The sequence below is a fragment of the Chaetodon auriga genome, chromosome 8 (assembly GCF_051107435.1).
Source record: "Chaetodon auriga isolate fChaAug3 chromosome 8, fChaAug3.hap1, whole genome shotgun sequence".
NCBI classification, from domain to species: domain Eukaryota; kingdom Metazoa; phylum Chordata; class Actinopteri; order Chaetodontiformes; family Chaetodontidae; genus Chaetodon; species Chaetodon auriga.
The window spans coordinates 9,543,345-9,566,360 of NC_135081.1; the positions used below are offsets into that span (position 1 = coordinate 9,543,345).

At 42.8% G+C, this 23,016-nt stretch overlaps 1 protein-coding gene across 1 annotated transcript; it reads right to left on the reverse strand.

The window, feature by feature from the left end:
• Nucleotides 1–16,361: 16,361 nt before the first annotated feature.
• Nucleotides 16,362–22,111, reverse strand: gdf6a (growth differentiation factor 6a). The gene is made up of 2 exons (XM_076737694.1): nt 21,701–22,111; nt 16,362–17,341 (listed from the first exon to the last, which is right to left on the reverse strand). Exons 1-2 carry the CDS (start codon nt 22,059–22,061, stop codon nt 16,362–16,364), a joined length of 1,341 nt encoding a protein of 446 aa, XP_076593809.1. The 5' UTR covers nt 22,062–22,111.
• Between the last annotated feature and the right edge of the window lie 905 nt (nt 22,112–23,016).

Genomic DNA, 23,016 nt, shown 5'->3' on the forward strand with positions numbered 1-23,016 from the left:
CACACACACACACAAAGAAACAGAGAAACACATACAAAAAACTTTTGTGTTCCCTTCCAAGCAAAATGATTTAAGCCAGTTCCTCATTCAACCAGCAGACGCCATGTGTTTCTCATGTTGCCCTGACGGTCCCTTTTCATGAGATCTTCATGTTTTATTTCAGAGGAAAATGGACAGAAAGTCTAATTTCTCTGCATCATGTTCTAAAGTACAAATCACATTGAGGGAAAATGCTAGAGAAGAGAAGAATGGAAGGTGGGGAGGGGGGCAGGACTGGTGGTGGTGGTGGTGTATAAATCTTCATGGGGTTTGCAGGGAAGGAAACTCTTATGCTGAGGAACAAGAAGCACATGTAGCGAGCAAGCTACCAGGAAATTGGTATAGTCTTGTATGATTTTATAGGGATCTTGGGCATGCCCTTCACATTAATTAGGATGTGGAGTGCGGAGGTATTTTTTACAGGAAACTAAGTATGGAACCCCTGCTGTCTGCCTCAGGGCTGAGGCAGCTCCTGAGTCAAAAAACCTAGAGGACTCTGTAACCAAAGTAAAGCACGATAATGCAGGTCATATGCACACAAACAGGCTGACACACACAATCAGGCACGAACGCACACATACACAGGCATATACTGTACGCACGCATGAGGGAAACATTATTTGTCGAGGACAAACGAATGAGAAAATGATGTTCTGGAGGTTTAAGTGGCCAATGCAGATTCTTTTTAAATGTGGAATTTCAATTAATCTTTTTCTTTTGTTTGTTTTGGTTTTTTTTTTACTTTGAGGTGATGTTGTTAAGGGAAGTTTGCTAATGAATCTCTGCTACTCCTCTGTGGCAAAAAAAATATCTTAATTTGGGTTATTCAGACTGTGCTTTAAAAAAGATATGTTTGCATGTGTTTGCATAGTCACGCTATAAGGACTCATCTCCTATTGGGGGACAAAAACATGATCCTCAAGAGCTGAACTCTGTAAAGCTGAAACACTTACATTCTTACCTCTGATCCGCTTTTCCACTCTAGTCCCCTTCTCCTCTTTTAGCCCAGCGTGTGTGTAAGTGTGTGCGTGTTGACTGCCCGTTTGCAAACTCCTCTCCTCTCTGCCCACCCAGGTAGTTCTTCATAAGTACACAGTAGTAACTTCATCCTCTGTCTACTTAAACATGGCACTGCTGAAATGCTTGCATTCATTTGCCAACCTAAATGGAGACCAGAAGGAACCGTTGTCAAATTGTGTTTAAAATCTCATCCGAGCATGTGCTCGTCTGCCTGTATATACATTACAATCTTTTAATCCAGTCATTTTTTCTGTAATTATGTCTTCACATTTTTTTCTGCAAAAGTCATTCAGTGTATTTACATTCTGTAACTACCTCTAATTACCAGTCTGTAAAGTAGTTTTCACTACTGCCACATATTCAGTTTTCCCACCTACTCATGAGGGATCTGCAGGAAGCAATGTAACAGAAAGTGTTACTATGTGTAGTTTAATCTCAGATTGCAATCAGTCTTGTACACATGTCTCAGAGCTGTATTAAGAGACTACTACTTATAACCCAATATTTACAACTACTGCTGCTTCACATTAAAAGCATCCAGCTGGAGAGTGCACACCTCCAAGTCTTCAGCAAGGCCACCAACTTTACTGTGCCTCGCTGTGTGGACCAAGCTACACACACTATAGCAGCATGAAATCACATCCCCAGATTTCCCCTCATGGGGATGAATAAAGTATCTATCTATCTATCTATCTATCTATCTATCTATCTATGTATCTATTATTGTTGACCAACTTCTTTATTAAAACTGCTCCTCTGTTGTATTTCTGTTGTATTAAAGCGCACAAGCTGTGACCAACAGCAAGGACGGGTCGCTTCATCAATCCAACCAGGACTGATAGCGTGAGGGCTGTAACTTTATAGTCATATGTTTTAAAACAAAGGGAAAAGTCTGCTAGTGGAGTGAGATGATTCAAACTTGTTTATAACAAAAATCAGACAGAAAGTTCTTTTTTTCGTTGTTGTTTTGTTTTTGTTTTTTTTGTTTTAGGGCAGCGACCTGCATTGTCCTTTCATGCTTCATTAAACACGCCTGACTTCTGGATGAAAAATTTAAAGTGGACACAGCTTAAAACATTCTTTTAGAGAAATAAAATAAACATTTCTTAATTAGATATAGATTCTTGCAGCATATATGCAGAACTTTATTTCAGCTGCGCAAAGTTATGTTAACTTATTTTTTCAGACTTCCTGCTAATCTTTGCTTTTTCCCTTTAAGGCTTTAAAAACTACTGAAATACAGCAAAGAAAGTCACTTTTTGGTTGAATGGCATGAAATCCTGAAATGACAAGGGGCTGCAAGGGGAAGGGGTTACAAGCCAAAAAAGGGGAATCGGTGCTTTAGGATTTGACTAAAAAGGTGCTAAGAAAACCTCACTTTTCCTCCCATAAATACTTGCCATTGCTCTTATTCCTGAATATTTGCACTCCCACGCAGACAAACCAGAGGCTAGATCTGCAGTTGCAGAGGAGGAGGAACCATCCTAGCGTGTAGCACAGTGTCAGGACAAGCTGTGTCTAAACGTCTCAATGTATGTTTACACAATCTAATGCACAAGTTCAAAGGTGAAGGGGAAAAGGCCTTTTAATGTTTCCGGGTTTATTTATTCAGCCTAGTGTCTGGCTAAGAACTAACTCCCACCCACCCTCACTTCAGGCCCTCCTACAAGGGTTCCCACCTCAAATGACATCGCAAAGCCTGCGATGTGATTGGTGAAGAGCACAATGTGGTCTGTGTGAGAGGGGGAAAAAAGAGGAGCTGTAACTTCTATCCACATGTTTTCTGAGTCAAGTTAAGCACACACAGTAGTATATAAGGGCAATAAATCAGCAACGGCCGACCACAATAGTCCCGCTCATTTCTGCACAAAGGTGGGGGGGCTCTGTTATCGATTTCAAATAGCTCATGTAATTTTCTTTACAAGCACAGATCTCGAGGTTTAATGATAAGTTGTTTCATTTTGAGAAGAGAAGTGAAATCTGAATTATGTGTGGAAATTTCTGCATGTGTATGGCATATGTATAAATAAACTAAATCTGCATAGCTCTCATTCTGAGCAGATGTTCAAAAGAGTATTAAATGTGCGCGCGCACACGCACACACACACACACACACACACACACACACACGCACACACACACACATCCACACACACTATAAAAATTGCTTTAGGTAGGCAGACGCAGTATGCCAAACTTTAACTGTTGTTCCTGTGAGCAGTCAATCATAAACAGTTGAGCCATTTTATTTGGCCAAGTCGCTGTTAGTGGAAAGTGTTGGCACGCTGACCAGAGGCTCATAAAATTGACATGTCTGTAAATTCATGCATTTATTGACACAAATTAGTAGATGCAATGCCTTCCTCCGCTATTTCATTCTGCACTTTTCTCTATATTCTCAACCAGTTGGACAGTATTTGGATGAGGTTCCCAGTCTAAGGGAAGTGCTTTTTTCTTCCTCTTTTTTTTCTTTTTTTTTTTTTCTAAAGAGGCAAGTTTCAAAATCTTTTAGTAGAATGTTGCGGCCAGACTAAACAGAAAACAGAAAAGTTTACTGTGCACAGATGCACTCAAGTTCAGTTTGAGTCCAGGAACTCAAGCCAAAGAGTCATGGCTGGCTGTATATTATGGCTGTCAGGGGGCTCTCGTCTTCAGACAAGGACAAACCATTACATTATGCAGTGGAGAGAATATTTTCTGAGGGGACAGTTTGGAACTGAGCACTGGTGCTGCTGTCTGTGCAGAGTCTGCATGTGTTGCCTGTGTTTATGTGGGTTTCCTGCAGGTGATCCAGATTGTTCCCACGGTCCAGACGAGTGCAGGTGAATTCAAAACTCCAATTTTGTGTTTCTCTGAATTTTCCTCAATGAATCCAATCTTTTGGTGACCCTGCGTAGGGAAAAGCAGATGTAGAAGATAGATGGATAAGGAAAATAGAAACATGCATTCATGTACAAGTCACACATGCCAAAAGCAACATGCTATATCTGCTGTGTAGAGTTTGTGGTGCTAGAGAACCTGAGCCCACTTCAAAAGCTCAAAAAACAAACTTAACGTTGTTTTGTCATTACCGTGATGCTTCATGACTTTTCCTTATTATATGAAATTGCTAATAGACATGATTTTGAACTGATGACATGTGGGCTACAGATCATCACGTCATTCTGTTTGGGTTCTCCAAGACCTCAGAGCTAACATGGAAAAACACAATGGATCATATTCTCTACATGTGTGATTGGTTTTCACAGTATTTCTTATGCAGCACTATCACTCCAAAACCCCAAATAAATCTATTTAGATTTATGTTATTAGACTTTTACAAGCATTCATTTGTAAAAGGCACTGTGGAGGGTGAAATGGATTTGGTTTTTGACCAATAAAAGGAATATATATATATTTGTTAACACAGATATATAACTTACAAAACAGAATATTTCCACATTTGGTGCAAAAACAATGATTTATGGTCATTTCTGGTTCTTGTCACCATCAGTTTTCATTTGTGAAAACTCACAAAATGAAAAGTACAAGATCAGCGCTTTCCTCCATATTGAGTTTTGATGAAGTCAGAGGAAAAGAAAAGAATATATATATTTGAGAGAAAAAAAATATATAAATGCAATGATTAAACAAATTAAAGTTATTATTTTAATACACTTTTTTCTGTTTTCTTTTCTCTTTGTGAACCAAACCATGAAGAGGTAAAACAGTTAAAAACAGTTATCTCAAACACAAGTGTTGCTGCCTGTCTGTTTGGTTTATTCAACTGTACAGGACTGAGACCTTGTTCAGAATCTGGTTTCTGATCCACCGGTGATCCCACCCAGCGACAGGAAGCACTGTACGTTATGGGTTAAACGTGCCATGAATTATGGGTTAAGGTTTTTACCCCAGAAGAAAGTCCTTTAATGTTCTAAATTGCTGGGCACTGAAGGAAGGAATGGCTCTCACATGGCTTTTGTTGATGAGTTATGGTTCTTTAGTAATTTTGCCATGTGAGACGTACTGAAATGATGCATTTATGCAGCTCCTCCCCTGGTTTAAACCAACGCAAGCAGGCTACAGGCTTGAGAACAAACTAACTCTGCTTTCCCAACCTCATTTTCTCAATTTCACCCTCGCTTGTCCCCTCCTCCCCACGCTAACGAGATGTGCCAGTCACAGGACACCCTGCTGGCTGGAGAGAGCATTGCCTCTGTGGGACAGGTGAGGAGCAAGCTTTAGCCGATCAGCCTGGCTGGAAATCAGGAATGCCCTCCTCCTCCTCTTCCTCCTCCACCTCCTTCCCTTCCTAATGGCTCATACCAAACTCACCAGGAGATCTGTGGACGCACCATCCTCAGACCATGAGAAGACTGCCACCAACCTCCCCAGAGGTGGAGGATTATGTGTGCAAATGCTTTGCATCTGTGTGCTTTCTGTCTGTGCATGCCAGAGTGCTATTTCTACATAAGCTAAATGTAATGAGAGACAGTCTCATGTCCCCAAAGGTTAAAGTTTCATGCAGGGAGAGCCGATGTTTTCATTTTACAAACAGAAAAAGAGGAGATACTCATAGATGGAGTTTTCATTCATAAACTATTGATCATAGCCTGTAGGGAGGCACTGGTGTAATTTAAATGCAATCATAGACAAGTGTATGGCACTCTGTCATGAAACTGTATCCATCAATGGACGCGCTTGTTAAGAGGTTTTATTAAAAAATGCTGAAAAGATGTTTCACTACCGTTCTGGTATTTTTATTATTTTATTTTTATGAGAACATAATTTTTTCCTCCCTTTCCGTTTGGTTTCTTTGCCACAGTTTACATTTTCTTTACTGCCTCTTCTCCGGAGTTCAGCTGGAAGTGCTCTGTTTTCTCCACAAGAATTTTATGACTCTCTAACAGAGTGTTGAGACACAAAACACTTAAGCAGCGCTGGAAAAGACGGCGGGACGGGACTGACAAACAGGGACACAAAGCCTTGGAGGAATGAGGAGGAGAGAGATGGAGACAGACAGGAAGAGAGTGTGTGTATGGGTGTGCGTGTGCATGTACGTGTGTGTGCAAGGCCAACATATTTCAGCGTGATGACCAAGCATTTCTACTTGTTATTTAAAGTCATTTCCAAATCTCACAGGAAGTGCGTAGTTGGCTTCCAGAGGACATATGGTGTTAAACGTACCTGCTCTGCCCAGTTGTGCTCCAATTTGACGTTGATGAGCTGCATCTCACATGCTTAATGGTTAACAGCAGCCCTGCAGCATCTGTTCAATGTCTTTCTGAGGGTGGATATGCATTTTTAAGGCCAATAAGTGCACAAGTGACAGGGTTGGATGGAATAGTCCGCCCCAGATTAATCAGATTCAGTGCAATAACCCTGCAATCCTAGAAGTCTGAAGCGAGACCCCGGATCTTAATTCAAGACTTGCATTTTGAACCCCTCTGAAGTAGACAAAGAGGTAATTTGCAGAAGCATCTGGATCCGGTGGCAAAGCAGGCCAAGCAGCGGAGTACGTTCCCATCCACAGCCACTCTCCACCCAGCCCCCTTTCCCCTCCAACCACCACCCTCGTCTGTTTATCATAGGATCTCCAACACACAATCAAACATGAAAGGATGAGTGCTCGCAAGAGCCTTTTTAGATTTTGTGGAAATGTGACATCTCTGGAAACATTTAGGCTGTCATAGCTGCTGCTGCTCTTCAAAGAGCGCCGAGAGGAATAGATTAATGTCGCTTCTGAAACGAACCTTCTTCCTGTCTGTCCTCCTTTCCTACTAAACATGCTGGCTCCCTATATCTGCTGTAACCATACATGCACACAGACTACTGACTGTATAGTAATAAGGCAGCAAATCATTTTAAGATGTGTGTGTGTGTGTGTGTGTGTGTGTGTGTGTGTGTGTCAGCCTTGTACTGGTGATGATTTCAAACTGATAAGGCATGTGTGTTTTATTTCTATATCACAAAATATTTACTTCTGTATCCCACAATCTAGATTTAGAGTAATCTATGTATGTCTTTGAGTTATGCCAACTAAATAGGAAAGGTATGTGAACACATATTGTACAGCAGCATGTCATCATACCAAGGGGAGGTGCTTTGCTTATTATACTCCATGTTTTCTGCATCAGCAGGTCAATGGGAACGGTATGGAAATGAATGTGAATGCATCAGTGTATCGCTTTCAAACTAGGACATGCAAACTGAACATAAAAACAACTGGCCACAAAAATGTTCCTTTAATCATTAACTTTTAACTCAGTCCCCTCCATGCCAGTGTACTGAAGATAGACTGGAGAGACCGTGTAAATGCTGTGACAGGGTTTTCTTTTGACTGTGTAGCCAGTAAAAGGATGTTTCAGCAGTTTAGTGTTATAATCCGATATTTGGGGGACTTGGGAAACAGATGTAAAAGACTGGTCAACATCAGTGCAGTGAATATCCTGGCCTTTATGGTGTGCTCCGACAGATCTTAAGACATGGAATAATTGCATGCACAGTCAGTGGAAAGACACTCATGGACATGAGTGGCTTGTATTGAGGCAAACACGTGTCATACAGGCATCCCCAACTCACACACACACAAATGCAGTGTGTACATTTCTAACAAGCTTGCTGTGCAGCTGTACATTGGCTGTTTGGAGACAAATGAACGCAGACAGCGTTAAAGGTCCCACTGTCAGATTCGAGCGAATGTGAGAATTTGTTCCTCTTTCTGTCTGAACTGATTTTCACCTGGAGTGACCCTTTCAGTGCCGTGACAGCGAGATGGATTTGTGGTTAAAGATGAACCAGTCAGAAAGCTCGTCACCCAGCATCCTCAACACTACCCAACACTCTGAGATGTGAAGTGCTTAAGTGTCCTTGAGCAGGGCACTGAATGAGCTCCAGATATGCTGTTCTGTAGCTATGCCTGACCTTTGACCTCTGGAGCAGGTCACATTGAAAGACTTTGCAAGATATCACATGATAACTGTGACACTTTCTTGTTTTCGATTTTGCTGTTTGGGTTGAGTACTCATCACTTTGGAATAATGTAGCCTACATGCATGGACACAGGTGACATCGTGGGCTGTATCTTGTATATGTAACTACTCTTTGATATGGTTTGAGGCAGCATGAGGTCTTCAGGTTGGCGACTACAAGTATTAGCAAGAGGGAACTAAGTGAACTTCAGCATGTGGATGCTATAATTCAACTCTAACGTGATGAGATGTTTTATACCAAAGGGAAAGAGGCAGACGTTGTTTTCCTGGTTCTAGCTTTTCCTGTGAATTTATTGTGTCACTTCCCATATTGCACACATTATGTGTATAAATGGAGAGATCACCTGTATTAATATATTATATGGCATTAAGAATGTGGTGATGTGTACGCTCTTTTTTCAGTGATCGCAAACATTTTCCTCACAAAATGTACCCAAGATGCACAGTTGTAAATGTTTTAATAAGCGAGCTGATGGTCAGCCAGAGGTCAGATAGAGAGTGGCTCTAGCAGACAGCAGATACAAACTGGGAGGTGAAGTGCTTTTGCTAATATAGACAGACTATAAGAAAGATGAGAAAGAGAGACAAAAATAGGAGGCAGAGAGGGTCAGACAGAGAGAAAGGAATGCTGTTTACGCATTGCACTCATCCATAAGAGGGCTCCATCTCAACAGTCAGTCAGCCGGACGTTGCCTTGAGTTCAGTACCACATCCAGTCAACACCCCTCCTCTCCACCCCCAAACCACCCAACCCTAAACCACCACCACTTTACCAACACAAAAAGATGCAGCACGGCACTTTCCTTTTCACCCTAGCATGCAACCCCCCCTCCCACCACCCAACACACACACACACACACCACTGGCCTCCCCCTTTCCCACCTTTGTATCAGTTGAAAGGCATATGGTTACTGCCATCCGATTCCCCTCGGCTGAAAGTGCCTTTCACTTTACCGCAGTTCACAAAGAGGTCAGACTACGGCAAACAGAAATATTGTGTGAGAGCTCACTTTTTTGTGCCTGAGCTAAGAGATGTGAGAGACACAAGAAAAGCAGGGGAGAGAGAGTCCCTGATAAAGTTACATCTGGTCAAACAAACCTCACTCCATTCCTCATGCCAGAGCGGGAGAATTTATGTTGTAGTGAATAAAGAGCGGTATTTGAGAGAATTGACAGAAACTAACCTCGGACATGGTCAGCCATACATCATTCATTCAACTCCACATCCTTGCACCGAGATTTCCACCCAGGTCGGATTTCCTGATGTAGTTCAAACAGCTGCAGCAGAAATTTGCTGTGCGCAGCCACATTAGTGGAATTTTCAGTAAAAGTCAAACGGTGACAAATTCAGGACTGAGAGGACAAGGGCGTCCTGTCTGAGGCGAGCGTCACAATGAGAAAATCAATCATCGATGGGCAGGTAAAGCTGATAGCAGCGAGGTGTCAGAAATATCACAGTGGCCAGTGTGTGTAACATGATGAGGCAGTGTTTCGGTCACAAACCCCTGGGTGCTCTGGGCTATCTAGTCTCTCCAACTCTCTTTGTTCTACTCTGGTAAATGATTAATAATGACTGTTCCTCTGCTGACCTTGTTTGTTAAAAGACTTGTACCTGACAACTCTCCACAGCTTGTGCTCCAAAGGAAAACTATTTCTCACACAGACAGAGACCTACTCCTATTTCAGAACGTCTCCTTGTGCCGTTTAAACGAGTCATAGAATAAGTTGAGCTCTTTGAAGCTTTGCGATTTTCACCCCAGCGTCCCTATTGTTAACCTTAATAATTGTAGCCATGAGTTGCAGGGTAAATTTTCAGACCACAGCCCTGTAATTAGACTGCCTATTCAGGCACCGATTTATGACCAATATTTTACTTGGCAGAAAAGCTACTGAGCTAAAGATTTGATTTCCAAGTGGGAACTCTGGGGAACCACACCAAAACAGCCTCTGGAAAGAAACCACGCAGCCAAAGACTCTTCAGCACTTCAAACACTTCACGGCAAACTAAAAGAGATTAATTCTGAAAAGCTAACTGGTGTTTACTTTGCTCTTTATGATGTTCCTTTTAGCAGGATAACATTTGGTGAGAAAGTGTCAGACTTGGTTTTACTTGAGAGCTGCTGCTTCCCTGCAGACCAGGGAGTCTTCGAGGAGATCTTCCCCCGGCAACCCACAGCAACAACAGACTGATGACCGTCCTGGAAGCGTGCCTTGTTCCAAGGGGCCATCAAACATTTATTCATCTCATAAGCTGCTGCCAACAGTCTCACTCACAGCCGTGGGTGCTGCAGTGAGCTGGGCAAAGGGAGGGCAGGGCAGGCCCACAGTTGTGGCAGTCATAAAAAAGATAGTGAATTTATATGCATTTCTGCTCTTTGTGTGTGTGAATACAAGCAAGCGTGTGTGTTTGTGTATTAGGGAATGTGGTGGTGAGGGTGTTTTTTTACCCCTGAATGGGAGACTGCCTTGCACTATAAATCTGTCCCTCATTGGGAAGACAAAATGAAAATGGCCCCGTCATAAAACATCTGTAATGGCTCCATCCACCACCAGCACATAATGGGGCAATTACCAAGAAGGGGGCTAGGACAGCATGAAGCCTTTAGCTCTCTTTGGTACACCACATAATGCTTTGGTGCATGTGTTTGTGTCCCATATGCAATATGTGTGTATATGCATATGCTAGTGCTTCATTCCAGCTTAGGACCACGACATGAAGATCTCAAAGGAGACACAATGCAAGTCATGTTGCAGAAACCTCCACTTCTACCTGTTCCTTGACCCTGGACCCTGAAACCATTCTTTCCACTCTGCATGGTGACAGACAGGCACATCTAATCTGAAATTGCATTATTGATGCCTGATCTTTTGCACGGCCCAGCCCTAGCCCTGCGTCTTCCACACCTCGTAATCAAGCATAATTGAGGTTAACTGTACGGCACGGCTGAAATGCTAGACAGGTAAGCCGCAGCCTCTCATGATTAATGTAGTGTGTTAGTGTTCTGGGCTCTGACCTTTTGAGATAGGCCAGGCACCATTTTTAAGTGAAAGCTCTGCCTCTGCCGAGTTGTGGAGTTGTCCATCAAGTCCTCCTGCACCCCCCGCCACTCTCCACCCCACCATCATCCCCCTTTCCAAAGTCAGATCCTTGTCTTGCTGCCTCATTGCCCCTGACCCATGTTTGTTTGCTTACATGTCTCGTTTTACAATGCAGAACCAAAACCTCTTTTTACCACCTAGGCCCCTCTTTAGATTTGGGTATGTTTTATGTATTGGAGAGAAAAACTTGATGGGTATTGATCGAGCATGGATCAGAGGAGCAAGAATTGACTCTGAGTGCTGTTGACTCTGAGATTCTGGGTGTTTTCCTTACTTTTGAGCCATAAGGGTTGTTCTGTGCTACTCTGGAGCTGCTTTGTTTTTTAATTCCTGTCTTTTCTATTAACATTGCAAGTCAAATCATTCATTTTAGGTCTAATTTATCCATGTGCTTATCATTCAGACCAGCGAATGCCACTGTCCAGCCCCGGCTGGTCTGCAACCATCTCTCTCCTCTCCACAAACCTCCACGGATGTGAATTGGCAGGGAGGTCATGTCCTTGCTTTGCTCCCAAACACAAGCATTGTCAGAGTTAACTGAGCAAATTTACTTTTGGCTCGAGCTCATTCAGACCCTCACACAGAGACACTCAACAAAATAAAAAGATGAACTGTGAGCATACAAAGAGACAATCTGCCTTTCTGCAGAGATTTGCAGGAGAATCAGGAGGTGTACTTGTTAATCAGGGGATGGCGAGGACCCAGGTCACCATCTGTAACATCGACCAGGGGCAGTAAATGGATGAGGAGGGGTGAAAGGGCACCCTCAGACATTCCTTTAGAAAATAAACAGAACAAAAGCGGGCTTCTCTGGACAGGTACTCCAAGCAGATCTATCAAGTTGACGTAAGTTTTTACTCTTTTCTGAGTTTATGAATGCATTTAATGCAAAGATTTTGCCCCGATACAAAAACCACAAACACACTTTAAAGCACAGTTTCTGCTGCAGCTGAAATCAGCTACATTAGCGATGGCTTCGTCCTCATATTTCAAAAGCTCAGTTGGGAGCGAGTTTAATGCAATTAGCAGGTTATCTGTGGCGAAGTGGAGGTGTCTGCTCTCTTCCTGTTGCCGTATGGTCTGGCAGGAGGGAGGGATGGCCTTCTGCAGGACCACATAGGAAGAGGCAGAGGAAGAGATGGGCAGATGCCCTGTTTGAAGAAACACCCTGGTCTTTTGTTACACTATGGCTGCTCTGCCTCTGCCTTTATGATCTGTCTCTACTTAAAGAGCAGCTGCCAAGTGCAACAAACCACCGTTCTCTGAAATGACACATTTTTTTCAGTTTTGGTTTTCAAGTGATTTCAAAATTTTCTACAAAACAAGTCTTTTAAAATAAGTTTGGATCGCAGGAGGGAAAAAAACAAGTCATGACCTCTGGCATTAAGGCACAAGCAAGTGTATTTAATGTTTGGGGCCGCCCCTGCTTTTGTGTTGAAGCCAGTGGTTCAATGAAAGGCGGCAGTAGGGGTCACCTCAGGCATCTGCTGCTCTCCTGCACTACTCATCTGTCCATCTGTGTACGCTGCCGCCCTTCTGTCCACTCACGCAGACCGACAGACACACAGACACAAATAGAAAGACGCACTCCTTAACGTTGCACGTCAAGGCACACATAAAGTTGGTCAGGGTGTTTTTATTCTACATCTGTTGAGCTCAGAGAGGCACCACCTTGCATTGGCCTGTGTCCTTGGCTGGAGAAAGGTGTCAAGCTTTATTATAGAGTTAACTACAGTATCTGCAAAGCATAATGGTGGGAACTACAAGAAACCAGAGAAGGAGGGACCCCTCTAGAGGCAAAAAAAAAAAAAAAAAGAGAAAAAAAATACTGAGGAGAGAAACAGTCTCTGCAAAATAAAGAAGTTCTTGCTGGATTTTATCAGTAGCAGTTAAAAGTCAGGCCTTGGCAGCGACAGAGCTCCTCTTTTCTCTTCCTCTCCGTCCATTTAAATTGTATCCATTCAACAAATCAAAGCACAAGATCTAAGTCCTCATAATACATTTTCTAATGCTCCTTAATGCCCGTTCAACAAATTTCTGCATGCTTAGAGGTCCTTGCTGTCTGGAAGATCAGCGTGATTGATGCCTTTCCTGCTGCTGATGGGGACATCACTGATAACAGAGAGGTTAAGTATGAGGAACATTTGTGTCTCCATATGAGCCAAGACTTTTTTCTTTTTATCTTGGAGAGGCTCCTGGCTTTCCACTCGGAGCAACACCTTGTAGATATTCAGTTATGCAGCCTTACAGATCTCTAAAGAGGAGCCTCCACGCACAGATGTGGGGTGTCAAGTCTATTTAAGTCTTTCTGATGAAAAGGACCCCTCTCTTTGCCAATTTTGGTTTGCTTAGACTAATATATTAGGACGGAGTTTCAAATAAACACAACTTTCTTTCTTTCTTTTTTTTTTTTTGCTCTCTCTGCCTCGGCGTGGAGCAGAGGAACAATAAGGCGGTTGTGATGAAGAACTTTATAGGAACATTTAACTTGAGAGTGAGGGATTGAAGCGGGTAAACAAAGCATTCCTTTCCCTTTCATCACCATTTAACTGTTCCCTTAACATTCAGTCTCTCCTCCAGGCCAGTGCCCACCAGACCGGGGAACTTGTCAAATAAATATAAATCAAAAAGTAAAGGTTTATCCTACAAGTTGCCATGAAGTTGCTTAGAAATTTATACTTGATTGTGCAACATTACAGTATTTCTACTCCACAATCAGCTGTAAAGACTTGTGGCAGTGCACAGCATCTCCCATAGTGCACTTGTGTGCGGCAGGGACTGAATGGCTTGTCTTGTCGCAGCACCCCGGCAATGCTGTTCCAGACTTATAGCCTGGGGGGCCATTTGGTTATACTCAGGGGAATGGTTGTTGTGTCAGTCATTTGCGGCGACCGCTAAAGAGTGCACTTAGCATCCTCTGTTTCCCCCTAGCAAACATGTGGGGAGTGACATGATACTGTACAAGAGCCTGGACAACATATAACATTTCAAAGCAATTTCCTAATTGTTTCCAGGCCAAGGTCGATAGCCTATATGGAAGCAATCCCTTCTTTCAAACTTTTTCATCCACAGATTGGGAAACATTAAAGTGTTAAGTAAACTTGACCCAGGCAGGCTAATTCATTGGGAAATAGCTGGGGTTCGTACATTCAGTGCCATATCAGTGACAGTCAGTCAGTGGATTTCCTTCTACGTGGATGGTCACCATATGTTTATCTGGTTTTTGTGGTGCAAGCCTGAGCCAGCCAGTCACTGAATAATGACATTTGTTGTCTATAATGAGACATTGTTTACAAAGGGGAAGACTAGATTAGCTTGCATACCTGAAGGCAAAGGTATATGTGCTCCATATGCACATCTTAGAGGGGGATTCTTACCACAATATAGTTTTTTGTTTTCTTTTTTCTTCATCTTTTGAAGGTCATTCAAAATGATCTTGAACTTTGTGTTTTTTAAAACATATATATATTGAAGGATATTTAATCATCCAGGAAGAAAAAGTATGCATGGTTGAAGACTTGAGAATCAGAACACAGTAAGTTACTCAGGTGTACAAAATTAAACAAAATACTAGTAATGTGATTACTTCTTGTTGATTTAAATATTCCACTGATTAAAAATAAATAAAAAAAAAAAATTAAAAAAAACTTTTCTTATTCCCTCATAAAGAAGTTTGTTCAGGAAGTCAGACTCTTCACAACACTTCAAATGAATGAAATGAATGCAAAAAGGGTTACATTAAGCATCAGAAGTACCAGGCTTAGTTTGGAATTTTATTTGTACAGTAATGGTGTGGAATATTATCCAGTAATATATGTATATAAATGATCTTATATGTCGTTGTAAAAGCTCTTTACACTCTAACTGAATGCACCTCAAAACTCAGATCCTATATGCAATTATGAGGTAGACATTAATAATGGTATTTTCCACCCTCTGCGAAAAAAAAATCGAATACACCTTAAATTACTCTTGTCAATGTAAGAAATATATGATTATCATGAAACTCTGTACATCACAAATAATAAAATAATTATAGAATAGAAATTATACCGATTTGAGTGCATTTTGTATATTTACAAAGAAATGCCGTTTTCTCATTTCTTCATTCGTTGCACTTTGTAAAGTTTTCAACTGTACAAATATTTACAGCTCAGAAAAAAAAATAATGAACAGCAGTGCATTCAAGCTAATGTGCATTTAAATATCGTCTCGTTTGCGAGTCTCTTTTCTTACATTTTCGTCATTAGAGAAGACAGACTCTCTCGCTGACTGCATCTCCTCGGCGCAGTCAATTGTAGAAGTGCATTTCGTAAAGATGCAGACTTTTGAGCAAAAAGTTCGTCTCAGTTATGTGTGCTTTTTTTTCTTTTTCTTTTTTTTTAACAACAGGGGCCCTAGTCAGGCACAAGTCTGGTTTTGTGTCCTTTCTGTCCACAAAGGCGCACGACGCCTCTCTCTGCGCCTCTCAACTGGTCTCCAGTAAGGCAAAAATCTCTTGAAGGCATTACCCACCATCTTATCTCCTCTTCTCAGACCAGTCTCTCTCTCTCTCTCTCTCTCTCTCTCTCTCTCTCTCTCTCTCTCTCTGTGTGTGTGTGTGTGTGTGTGTGTGTGTGTGTGTGTGTGTGTGTGTGTGTGTCTGTTTGGTACATTAGACATTCACCCCCTTTGAAAAACAGGCACTTGCTCGGGCCTGTAATGACTCCAGCTGGACAGTGGCAATTACGGCCTGGATGCACATACCCAAAAGAGTCCGGCCTGGCTGGCAGGATCACACGGCAGAGCTGCAACAAAGCGCTGACAGGCAAAGCCCGCTGTCCTCTGGCCTCGGCACGAACAGGTGCACAGCCGGACTCAATAGGCTCCCATCACGCCTTGTGCCCATTCCTTGTGCCATATGGACACGTCTGAGTCTCTGGGAAACAATAGCCTGTTTGATGAGAGGTGACTTGTTGCACGGATGGGAATGAAGGCGTAACACTTTAAGGCAGAGAGTGTGAATTCTTGTGACTGTACTGAGTTTGAATAAATAGCAGATATCGCCTGTGTGTGCATCCCTTTTGAATAAAGACAAGGCGCGTCATGCGTCGAAGCATTTCAGACCTATGAGGACTTTATATGTTCAACCTGGGACCCAGCAAGTCTTATCTTTGATATTTCTGTCCTTTTAAGTTTCTATATATATACACATGCATACATATATATGTGTATATATATGAATAAGGGCCGCTACCTGCACCCACACTGCTCCACCACCATGTCCTCGTATTGTTTGTACACCACGTTATTGCCTGAGTCTATGTACAGGATGCTGATGGGGCTGAGTTTGGTGGGGACGCAGCAGCTGGGCGGGGTGCTGTTGGGGTCCATGGAGTTCATGAGCGTCTGTATGATGGCGTGGTTGGTCGGCTCGAGGTGCGACCTCAGGGGGAAGTCACACACCCCCTCACAGTGGTATGCCTCGTAATCCAGGGGTGCGATGATCCAGTCGTCCCAGCCCAGCTCTTTGAAATTCACATGCAGCGCTTTTTTGCTGCACCTGGATTTGGACTTCTTCCCGTGCCTCTTCCCGTGCCGGTTGCTCAGCGCGGTCCTCCTCCGCCGACGGGGCCCCTCTCCTTTAACCCCCTTCAGCGACACCCCCTGGTCCGCCGCCGCCTCCTTCACCACCACCGCCTCCTCCCTCTCACCGACCGACCTCCGCGACTTGATCTTCTCCTTCATCTCGTTGAACAGGTTCTCCCTCTTCTTAGAGCGGGTGTAGGCCACCAGGATGGCTTTCTCCCGCTGGGACCGGCCGCTCCTGTCCAGCCCCAGCTGCCTCAGGTCCACCTCGGTGTCTGACTTGCTGAGAGTGACGCGGAGCTGGAAGCAGAGCTGCTGGTTCCCCTGTTGATAGTGATGGTGATGATGATGGGGGTGATGATAATGGTGTTGGTGTGCTTTAAACATTTCCCAGACGTCCAAAACCTCCCAGCCGGTCTTGGTGGAGTCCTGCGTTTCCAGCGACCTGGAGTCCAGCAGTCTGTCCGAGTCGCAGGGGTAGACCTGGATGTCGTACAGACTCGTCGTCTGCAGGGAAGTCTGCAAATCCCCGGGCGCTCTCCTAAATATCCTTAATTCCGCCCCGACCAGCTCCTCTTTGTCTGAAAGGGTTGAGACATCAAACAGATACTTTTGTCTTCGCAGAGGAGAGTGCAAAAGATCGTCTGCAAGGATAAAAGAAGAAAATAATTGCAGTCAGATTCACTTAGGGTGTACAGTGTTCAGAGGGATGGAGGGAGGGAGGGGGACTCACATTCTCCCACAGAGGCCTTCTCTCTCTCTCTCTCTCTCTCTCTCTCTCTCTCTCTCTCTCTCTCTCTCTCTCTCTCTCTCTCTCTCTTGTTTTTCAAATGTCCACCCTGAACCTGCCTGAAATAAAGTGCAGATGACAAGTCCTCAGTTTGAAAAAAAACTCACAGTTAACACCACGTTTATTATTGGTAAAAATGCAAATAAAAGGCGTCAATCCTTGACTGTTATTGTACATATAAAGCCATTTTACATCCAGTTTGTTTTGATTTGATTCAATTCAAACATAATCCTGTTGAAAATAAAATCTCGTGCAATCTCTATAAGGCTAAAAGCTAAACGTGGGTGAAGTTTACAAAGTCTGCTTTAAGGTTTCCTCCCTAAAGTTTCTGAATTTCATTTCATGCAAATTTGCTGCACTTGAACAATTTGAAATGATATTATGATACAAAGCATACAATGTTCATGCATATGGGAAGACTCCAATACTCCAATAGAAAGTGTATATAATGTGCATTTACGCATTAATCATTATATTCGTTTTTGATCCTGCAGTGGCAGTAACCCAGTCAAATCTGGCTAAAGTGTAATGCCACACTGAATCAAAGCCAGCCCGTTTTAATGAAAATAGTTTTGCTTTCATTTCACTTGATGACAGAATAATTATTCATTTCCAGTTCCCTGACAGAGCGGAAGTAAACTGCTCCTTCTTCACGGTCTCAAAAGGTCTTAAATATAAGCAGCAGCAAGAGCACCAGAAATGTGGTTAGTTTGCTGTTTTGAGAACTCTTGCAGAGTTGTAAGGCAAAGAATGAGAAATAACAAGGGGCCTAGTGATGTGAAGGCCCCTGGGTGCTGCCAGACACAACGGACCAAAGGCGACATACTGTACACTCAACGGAACAATACACAATTAATGCATTATTCCCTGCTGGAGACCCAGGAGGCCTGCAAATATTCCATCAAGGCGAACCAATGAGACTGGAATATAATGCATGAAAAGGCGTTAGCAAAACACATTAAAAGTCTGCATTTGACAAACAAGGAATTCAGCCTGTCCGAGAGTTTTTTTTTTTTTTCTTTTTCTTTTTCTTAATACATTTTGGGTCAGAATAATTTATGTTGAGCATATGTTATCATGCATATCAAGCTGCAACTTGAAGCATGTTAAATCATAGCTACGATGACATCTTTGTTGGTTTTACTCCATTAGAAAAAAATCCTTTATAGCTATTTTTCTTGTGAAGACGGAAAGAATACAGCGAAAAGGGGGGGGGAAATAATTCTCTTATCTCCTGCATTTTTCCTTTTGTTCCGACGCTTTTCCTGCAGCTACAGTCAGTGGTTTGAGGATAAATGCTGTCTCCAATACAGAAGCTAAAAGAAACTGACATGAAATTCAAGAAAATGCTTAAAAACCGTTGATATAGGTTGTAATGAATGAGCAATAACTTTGTCTTAAATGTCAAATTTTTCCACCTATTTCAAAATAAAAGGCTTTAAACCTAAAAATAAATTGAATTAAATTGTTGAGATTGCTTTGTGATAAAATAAATAAATAAATAAAAGCATGTTGCCTCGGTCTCCATTAATATCTGAGTGTGTTCCTAAAAAATAAAGGTGACATGCCTACATCTAAACACCCCTGTGATATAATTCGCAAAACTTGTTCTAAAGAGATGTTTGAATCTAGCTGTCAGTTTCCCTCCGTGAACCCTGCCGAGTCCAACAGTAAAAGCAGATTGAAACCTGGTGCTCGTTTCAGTGACTTTGCGCGTATGGTCTGCATTAGGATTCTTTTTTTTTTTTTTATAAGACCTCAAACAAATCGAATACAAGTTCACCAAATAATTAACAGTTCTGAATTCCCAGCTTCCTCATTAAAGCACTTCCCCTCTTATATTTCATCTCATCCTGCCAACGACAACATTCCGCTTAAAACGCGCCTGCACGGGCTGACGGACTGACTGTAAAGACTAGGATTTATTGAGAAATATTCGTGTTGACAGTTTAAAAAAATGTACAAAGTTTTCTTAATTTCATTATTATGTAAAAAGCCAATTTTTTCCATTACGCGTAAGATGCTTGACGGTGGATAATTGGGGGAGAGTGCGGTGGATTTTACTGCTTGGTTAAAACGGCATCCTGTGCACTTTTGTTTGACCTTGTTGCTTGTATTTGAACAAATGCAAAACATGTTTTTGTCATCTATGCCTCTGTTTGGAGAGAGAGAGAGAGAGAGAGAGAGAGAGAGAGAGAGAGAGAGAGAGAGAGAGAGAGAGGCCGGGCTGCACCATCTGCGCTTTAATGAGTTACCCCAAGTGCCAAAAGTAATTTTCAGATTCGGGTTATTCTTTTCTGATCTTGCCTTTTCTGACCTCCAGGAAACACCCCGCCTGGTTTTATAAGCAAATTTCATTTACCTACAAAAGTGTGAAAGCCAAAGAAGCCGTAGATCATAGGTGCACTCAGTAAAACCTGTCTCTGCATGGATGAATAATGCGCAAAAGACGCAAAACCTGTTACTTTACGCGTCAAAAGCTGCCCCCGTGTGCATTTCTCTCGTGATGGAGGAGATCTGAAGGACCAAAACTCCCAGCTGAGGTTCATTCTGCAGGTTAATGCAATGCAACACTTATGGGACGCTGGGACGAATCCCAAAAGAAACCAAAAGCGCTTGAGCTGAAAGAACGGGAAGAAAAATAATTTTCCGTAATTAAAGTGGCGGTCGCAAGGGGAGGATCCGCAGTAAAAATACGAACCACTTCACAGCGGAGGAAGTGCTCTTTTATTTTTTTCCCCCTCGTCGTTTTTTGGTGATGTGCCCATCGTGGCCGAGCTGGGTCATTATGGGAGAATAGACAGTGTTTGATATGTTATGACATGAACACTCAATTAGATCACCGAGTTCAAATACTCCAATCAGCCGTTCGATGCCAAGCAGCTCTCAGAGGGTCCAGCTCGGGGTCAGAGCCAGTGACACATCACATCAAAATCACAGGAGAAAGTGAGGCGTTTTTCCTATCAAATCAGTTCACACTGCAAGAAATGGCCACACGGACGAGCCGTTCAGTTTCATAGTCATTCTTAAAACGTCCTCTTTTGTCTGGAAACGAGCAATTGTGTGAGAGAGCACCACTTGCTTTCAGTTCATTTAGGTTCACTTGGAGGAAAAGCTATCAAACCTTGAAATAAGCATTTTTCCTATATTTGATCAATCTTGAGAAAAGTTGATTTGCACTGGAAACAACTGCAGCTGCACCTCAGCAAGTAGGCAGATAGGCGTATGATTGAAGCAGCCGACTCTGCACTGAAGAGCTCCTAATGATGGATATTTTTTGCAGCGCGCAGTCCGCGTCCGAGAGCTGAGACTCGCAGTGTTTCAGACAGGAGGGAACTGGAACAAAGATAGCTTTTATTTCTGCAGCAAAGATTAACTCGGCTTATGTCCCCTTGTGTGTGTTGGATGTGTTTGTGTTTATCAGATTGTGTTTGTCCTCGCAGGCTGGTCAAATCACTTGGTTACACATGTTAAGTGACCCAAACACCTGCTTCTCACACCGACCCTCTCTGCCATGGCCCCCGGCTGCTTTTGTCAGCACAAGTGGGCCAAAATGGGCAAGACAGTGCCAACAGATTGAATTTTTTAAATATGTGCCGGGTTTGGGGGGGTTTAACTCAGTTTATATTATATATATCGTATAGTTTGCGTTTGGAGATGGATGATAAAATGAATCAGCCCCTGAGTGCTCTCATATGACCGAAAAAAGTTTCCTCTGAATTCACGTGGAGGTTGGGAGCAGAATAGTTTGCAGCCTACACTGACAGTGATTTACAGCCTTCATTTAAAGGGCGCCTTAATTAGTGTTTTACTGTCGTGTAACCCAAAGGTTAATTTAAGTGTAATATAACTTAATACGCGGAAAAAGTTACATGTTTCCGCGGCTGTGAGGAAAATAAACCCGAATGCAAACTACTCACGAACAACATATAATCCTGCAGCTTTCAAGGCTTCTCTTCTCTTCCACACTTATTCTTATGATCTTTTGATATTTTGTGCGCGTAAACGTGCACATTATTTCGCCTTACCTACAGCGTGCGTAAAAGCTGCCGCTGCGAGCTTGATTTTCTGCAGCTTTACGCACTGTTGTAATTTTTAGCCACATTTTAGCAAGATCTATGCAAGAGAATATTAGACCAGTCAGTTGAGGAAAAAACTGCCACAGAATTATGCAATGCCGAGCTGATGGAGCTGGCAGCGGACTGAAACCAACCTGTTCCTCTGTCCACAAAACTTGTTATGGTGTTGGCAGATTTAGAGGAGCGGAAAAAGCTTGCGTTTAGTCCGAGCTTCTCTGCAGCAGAGTATGTCCTGTATATAGAGAGCATGTATTCATGCGGCACAATAGCGTCCTTTGGGTCTTCTTTGTGATTGTCCACGATAGGATGTGAAGACGCGAAAATGTCTTTAAGGAATTTGGATGACCTTTGTCCGTCCTGATGAGAGATCCTGGCTCCCCTGTTCCTCCGCGGCGCAAGGGGAGAGATGATAGCAGCAGACTGGAAACACGGTATATTCCCAAGGAAAACGAGCAGCAGGCCGAGATATAGCGTTACGAGTCGAGATGCGTCCATGGCTGGAGGAGTCACCAGAAGATGTCAAGGAACTCTTCTTTTCCCGCTCAGTGAAGTCGGATTCGGGGGGCCGCCGGAGTCGGAGATGGTGTGCGCGTCAGGGTCGGAGAGCTGCTACTTTTTCGCTCTCCGGTCGCACCACAAGAAGTGCGTTTTGCGCTCTGGACTCCACACAAGAGCGGAGACTGTTGGTCCGAGAGAAACACGCCCACATGGTCGCTCAGTGCAGGGCTTCCCAAACAATTTCATGTCACAGACCTCCAAACAGACGCGCACTATGGAGGCAACGGACCGCCACAAGATACAGACACGAGGGTCTGTGTGGGAAAGTTTTTGTTGGTGGTGGTTTAGCAGCCCATTGCTGAGCAGTTTACGCTGTCTATAGGTAGTAGTGGTCTGCTTAATTTTTGGATGATAATAACTTAAATGACGCTATTAATAAGATAATTAAATTACAACGAAATTAAACTATTGACATTTCTGCTCCTCCCACAATTATTTATTTTAGACACATGTTTAACGAGAAGTACATATGAGCTATGAGCTGCACAGAGCTACGACCTTTACTACTGAGTTTATAAAATTAACCAAAGATGTAGGTCCAAACAGTTTTCAGAAAATCTGAGTTTGGCCTATAATCCTCCTTATCACAAAGTCTTTGAGAGCCTGAAAACTTCCAAGGACACGTCAGATCAGATTAGATTAGATTAGATTAGATTTTACCGACAGATAGACTGAAGACACTGTGTGTATGAGGCGATCATACGGTAAAGCATGTTTTTGCAAGAAACATCATGAATTTTGCAACACAGTTTCATACCTTATATTATGGAATATCATGAAGTAATATCCTATGGAATTATTAATAAAACAAGGCAGTTGAGATTTCTGTGTTTGATTTAGTGTTGAGCGAGTGCCAAGAGGAGAGAAATCAACTCGTCATAAACCAGAAATA